Source organism: Phaethon lepturus, unplaced genomic scaffold, assembly GCF_000687285.1.
Source record: "Phaethon lepturus isolate BGI_N335 unplaced genomic scaffold, ASM68728v1 scaffold57344, whole genome shotgun sequence".
NCBI classification, from domain to species: domain Eukaryota; kingdom Metazoa; phylum Chordata; class Aves; order Phaethontiformes; family Phaethontidae; genus Phaethon; species Phaethon lepturus.
The window spans coordinates 21,653-28,124 of record NW_010533669.1 but is presented as its reverse complement, the minus strand read 5'-3'; the positions used below and the strand labels follow the sequence as shown (position 1 = coordinate 28,124).

At 38.9% G+C, this 6,472-nt stretch overlaps 1 protein-coding gene across 1 annotated transcript in view; it reads left to right on the top strand.

Moving 5' to 3' along the window:
- Positions 1 to 2,919: 2,919 nt before the first annotated feature.
- The window catches only part of LOC104619381 (tetratricopeptide repeat protein 26-like), a gene marked incomplete at its 5' end in the record, with an annotated part of 10,674 nt that continues 7,121 nt past the window's right edge, over positions 2,920 to 6,472 (top strand). Inside the window, 2 exons of the mRNA XM_010285249.1 lie at positions 2,920 to 3,003; positions 5,158 to 5,227. Coding sequence (XP_010283551.1) covers positions 2,920 to 3,003; positions 5,158 to 5,227 — 154 coding nt within the window. The remainder of the gene's footprint in view (positions 3,004 to 5,157; positions 5,228 to 6,472) is intronic.

The window sequence follows — 6,472 nt, the reverse complement described above, 5'->3', positions numbered from 1 at the left end:
ATGCAGAAGGAAAGGTAATTTAGAGAATAATTAGAAATTGAAATATTGTCTTAAGATAATTAGAAAAAAGATACTATTTGCTATAGAGGAAAGTTAAGAAAATAAAATTATACAAAATGAGGACTAGAATAAACAAGATAGATTTGAAACCTCCATTTGTATTAGGAGAGGCTGAAACAAAGATACAGCTTGCTGGAATTGCAGCAAATTCACAATGTCTTTTCTAAGAAAATGCATTTTTTTCCCCTCTCAAAACACAGCTGGTTTATGGAACTAATTGTCATAGTTCCAGGTAGGGTTGAGGTTGCAAGTCAGGAAGGTTTTATAGATTGTATCTAGCAAGTTGCAAAATGGTCATGCTTAAGTAAAAGATGTATTTGTTAAATTCTTGAAGGGAATCATAAGTACTGCTAACTTGAGACATAATGGAGTTAATAAATAGCAAGGACTAAGGACAAAAGTTTTCTGCCTACTATCACTTTCCTTGCGTGATCCTTTTGAAGTAGTTCATCATTCTCATCATTTTTTAGATGAGTCTAGCCACTGCTCAGATTTACTTTGGTCATTCCCCTTCTCTTCAGGTTACAGGGATGCAATAATTCTTCCTGTACCATGCTACAGGCAAGGTTCAGGTGGCTTTATAGTCACTTTTTGTGTTTCATTCACAGGAATAAACTTCCATAGAATCTCTGCAGCTCTCTAAGTGGAGCTGTGCATTCTGTGAAAATTGTTTTTATGATATTCTCTCAGGAAGCAGCACCTTCATCCATGATAGATTAAAACTGCGTTAGGCATGAGAATGTCTTAAAGAACACCTTATTATAAATGTATTGCCAGCTGCCCTGAAGGTGACATTATAACACTGAGGATCAGCTGAGAAGACAAGTTAATTCAGGCTCAGCTGAGTTCTGGCCACAACGAATGCTTCACTGTTCAACTGGGTATCCAAGCATCTCATTGAAATGGACATCACTCAGAGCACAATTAGTTTTATGAAGAGATTGAAGACCACCAAAAAGACCACAAAAGAGTGAAGTCCAGTACTTACAATATGGTTTAAAAAAAAAAAAAAAAAGAACAGAACATCTACCTGCTGTGAACGTGTTGTTTCGTGAATGTGCTGCACTATCAGCAGCACAAGTTCATTTTTACTGGTTTTGCATTTGCAGAGGGTCTGGTTGTGCTGATACATCCAGGATAGAATGACACAGTTTCTGAGTTTGGTTGCTGACAGAGTTTCTTTTCTGTTTTAGTTCAAAAATACAATGGGGGCTATTTGAACAGAAGAAACTATTCATGCAGTAAAACTAGCATCTTGCTCACCAGCTTTGCTGAACCTGGGACTTGTGCTGAGTCACATGAAACTATCATTGAGGAAGAATACAGTAAAGTGTTGTAATTCTCATATGGTGAAACCAGTTAGTTCACCCTAAGAGTACTGAAATGTTTTCACAAACTGAGCTTAAGATTCACCTGATTGGTTCATCCTCATGCTTTCACATAGATTGCTATATTTGCTGGCTTTTGGACCCTAACATAGACTATTTGGGTGAAACCCAGACCTCTGGCCACACCTCTCCTCTCAAGGCGCTAGCTTGATGTATGTGTGTGGACTGGATCAGTACCCTTTGTTGACTGCCTGTAAGAGGGAAGGGAAGAGGTTCTTCAAGTGTTCCTACATCATGAAAGAAGATAGAGAGCACTGTGAAAGGGTTTTGCCCCTTGCTTTCCATATTTTTTGTACAATTCCAACCATGCTTTTTACCTCCTCCTCAATCTTTATTGAGGGAACAAAACAAAAGTTTGATCTTCCTACACAAGTTCTGTTTCTTTTATAGATGTTATGTAGGGAAGAACATTTCTTCTTCCACACACCTTGCTGTTATGCACGCAGGAAGGCTTTTCTTACAGTAACTATGTGGATAAACCATCCTGCTTTTTTTCCATGCTCTTTCATGAGCACTGAACCTCTCCTTGGCAGGGATCCTCATGCTTGTAGCTGTGGTACTGTGATCCACCTTACCTCTACCAGGTCTACTGCTGCAACAGTGTGGGCCAGTGCTGAATGTAGAACACACTCAGCTGACTTTTGGTTGTCTGAGTTATACTTCAGTCTGAACATCTGACCACGATCAAATCTAAGCTATTCGGCTCAAACCCAATCATCAGACTAATCTGTACTTAGATTCCCTACTTTGGCCTATGCAGCTTTTCAGAAAAGACACAGCTAGATCAACCTGATCTGTCGTTAACCAGGCGTGTCCAGTCTAATATTATGAGAGAGAAAAACTTAGCGTTGCACTTCAGATAGAGAGAAGGGTGCCTGTAAGCAAGGCTTGAGCTTAAGAAAGACCTATTATGCACTGTGCTGCCTGGCTACAGCCCAGTACTGCGGCTCCACCTCCATCATGTGATCCAGTGTGTCAGACTAGCTCTGTCACATAACCAGATCCACAGGATCTCTTGCTGAACCTTGAGAAGTCTTTGAAAAACAAACTGTTCATCTCCTTAAGTCATTAAGGAGTCACCACCCTAGTGGTGAAATAAGTGCTTAGGAGGTGAAAGAGACCATGGCAGCACAGCATGTCTTCACATGCCCAAAGTGCAAATTATACTCACAAAAGCTGCCGCTGCAATTTGGAGCTTGGAGCATTCTCCAGATCTCTCATGGTTAATACTGTGGAATGTTCCAGCTGTGTTTGTAGTCACAAATGTAGGATGGAAAGCCAGTCCGTAATTTTCTACCCACTGTTTATAAATGCCTTATGTTCATAATGTGGGCTTTTCTTTTTCCTTCCCATTGTCTTGATATAGTCTGACTCAGATTTGAGGGGGGGATATTTTTTATGCTATTATACCATGGCAGGAGGTTTTTTTGGTTTATGTATTTGGGTTTTGTCTCTGTGGTTTATTCTCCAGAGTTACTTCTACAACGATGACACTTTTAACTTCAACTACGCCCAAGCCAAAGCTGCGATGGGCAATTTTAGTGAGGCTGAAGAGGTATGTATTTACTTTCTTTAAAAAACAGCAATGGAAACATTTCCCACATACTGCCCTCTTCCTTTTCTCCCTCCATATCTTGATGTTAGTTGAAAATAAGCAGGTTGTGTGGAACGTCATCTTCCCCTTCTTAGAGGAACTGAAACTCTCAGTGAACACTATTCAGAAAAGATTATCTTGCTAATCTTGTAATGTGAGGTATATGGGGAGTCATGCTGCTTTTGGTGCATCACAAGAGTGCTTGCAGCTATCTCTAATTGATCAAAGAATGCCCTCTTAATCAGATTTCCTACGCTTTGTCTGGGATCCCAGGCAGTCTTATTGTTCAGACTGACTAGGGTGTGCTGAGTAAAAGACACTGAATAGTTAAGCGCTTCTAGGTGTCCCTAGAAATTTGTAATTTAAAAAAAAAAAATTCTTCCTTTGGGAGATGTGGGAGGAAAACAGGAAGTGCTCACTATCTTATTCAGCAGCATCCAGATGCAGCTGGAAGAGATTAACTTCTATACACAGCATTTTTTATGTCTATGTGCAGTAGAAACTTAATTACAACTAAAATATGCAAAAGCAAATAGCTATTATGAAGATGGAAGCAACATTTTCCACAAGACCAGAAAAAAGACAAGCCAGAAAAAAACCCCAACCACATAGTCTAAAGTGAATCATATAGGTTTGGTTGGTTTGGGGATTTTTTGTTGTTTTTCCTGTCCTTCTAACTTTTTAACTCTTCAGGTTTCTTGACAACAGAGACCCTGGTTTTCTTCTTTTTCTTTTTTTTTCTTCCCCAGCACCTACCCCCTTAATTTCTGTGACCTGAAATTGCATCTCTCCTTAAGAAAAATATCCAAGACTGTCAGGCAGAATGGATATATATTTCAATTCACCTACCTTAATTTAGTTAGCTTAATGAAAATGCTGGTGAGTATCTTTTCAAACTATGCTAGGAGACTACACTGATTCCTGAGACTTCATAAAAATGATAATGCTATAAGTAAGCTTTAACTGCAGCCTGGCAACAAAGAAACACAAAGATGTAAACTGCTGTTAATCCACATTTTTCCTTATATGTTCTCTTCAAATGGTTCTATATAAACTTGTGTTATGTAGCTGATGCATTTAAATAACAGAATTATGTAATTAAATTGATTAGTCTGGCCTAATGTCTGATCTTTGATTGTGATGACACTTTCATACAAAGATCACCCTTCCCCAGTCTCTCATAAACTTGTAAAATATGTCCACATGTAGCACTCACTAAGTTATTTAAAAGCTTACCTCCCTGGACATAGTGAAATAAAACCTGTGATAAAGTGCTACTTACATTGATAATGCTGCTTTCTTTTTATTTCTTCCCTTACCCCTTTCCCTCCCTCCCAAAATTAGGGGATCAGCAATGTCTAAACAATAAAAATGTTAGTAATTTGTGGGACTCACTGTTCCAATTCATACGTCAGCTCCTATAAAGGTATTTTGAGTTTTGCCAGTAGCATCCTACTATAGTTATGGATACACTTGCAGAGAGGCATAAATAGCTTTTTTCTGTGAGCAAAGCCAGCCTACATCTTAAAATTTATAACTTCCCCCCCACGCATCCCTTTAGATGTAGACTGTAGTAAACCTGTACTTGTACAGTAAGTTACAAAAGATGAATGTCTTGCTTCAGAACTTTACTGAAACCAAAATGGTTAGAAAAGGCTTATTGCTGACCTGGAATGATCTCTAACATGTATGGGGAGGAAAGGCTCATATGTATGTGAAACTTCTGGTATTTCAAGAAGATGCTAATGTAATTGCTTGCATTGCTTTCTAAACAAACACGTTCCAAATAGCTTTTCCCACAGGCCCCGTATTCCTTTGTGTTGTTTGTGTTGCATGGCCGCCCACTGGCACTTGTTCAGAGCAGGCCGCACCCACCGCACAGCTTGCTGTTTTGAAGCTGCAGAAGTCCCTTGATAAGCATGGTGCTGTTTGAATCCTCCACCTACCCGACACAGAGAGATGCCTCTACACTGCACTTGCATACCCTAACTCTTCTCATGGAGCAGTTGTTCATGTGGCCTAAGCCTTATCTGCATGCTGAAATGAGGCAGGTCTGCCTTCTGTTTGTTTAAAAGTACATGCATGTATAATCTTTTACTCTCTGTCTTCCTGCAGGTGTTCCTTTTGATCCAGAGTGAGAAGATAAAGAATGATTTTGTTTACCTTAGCTGGCTAGCTCGCTGCTGTGAGTCACTTTACTCTCAACATTGCAGAATACAGATCCTCCTCTATTGCATCAGTTCTTGGCAATCCACTTTCCTAATTGAATTTTATGTTGTAGGTGGATTCAGGACTAAGAAAGTGAAAAGCTGATGGCACTAGTTATAGTGTGGGTGGTTATTGCACCTTTTGTACATCTGGCTTTAGTAAGCAATTACTGCTTCAGTGCAATGCTGTTAAAAGTCCCATCAATACAGCTTTGTCCTAATCAGTGAACCTTTTTTTTTCTCAATTGTCTACTCAATTGCTTGAGTGAAGATTTTCTGTCTTAAAAGACTGACTTATAACTCTAAAATATTCAGAGTAAAACACGAAATAAAAGCATCCATTCTGGGTCAGGCCCAAGGGTCTGTCTACCTCCAAGAGTAGCCAATGTCAGGTGTCAAGGGAAGAGAAGAATCAGGCAAGCATACACAATATTTTTTCGTCCAACCACGTTACTCTTCATGTTGTCCAAACTCCTGTGCCTGAGGGATGTCATTTATAATCTCCAGCATGTTTTTTCATCCAAAACCATTTCCATTCTTTCCTTGAACCCAGAAAACTTTTGCCATGTTTAATATCCTACAGCAGATTTTTAGTTTTTCTTAACCAATTTTTAAAACATTGCAGGGTACACCTCAGTACAGATATAGCTACAGTGCCACATACAAAATAGTATAGAGATGGGCTTTTCTAATGACTCAAGTCTGAGACCGCCTAGGCTAATTTGTTTTCCTTACAGTGTCTCAATACAAAAATGTTCTCTTATCAAACAATTTTCAGTAGTTGTACTTGGAATATAAATATGTATGTTTGGGGACTTTATGCCATATTGCAGATGTGGTCAACATCTCTAACGTGATCTTTTCGGACAGACACATCACACCTATGAATGACTATCTATTTTAGGACGTGCCAATTTATTTCCTTTTTCATTAAGCTGCAGTACCTGGTTGTGTTTGAGTGTTTTGTATGTGAATGTTTTATGTGAATTTTTTTTGATGGGAGAACTCCTACTGCATGGGGAATTAATGGTTGTTCAGTAGACAGTGTTCATCCCTTTGCTTCTGTGCTATAGTAGTTCTTTGAAATACATATGGGGATGCAGAACTCTTTGAAGGTGCTATTTATTATACAAGAAGTAGAATAAGCACCATGTTATCAATTAAAAATTTTCTAGCTCTTTCATATGAGTTGCTATTTATTCTTGAGTGTGCCTTTTGTCATT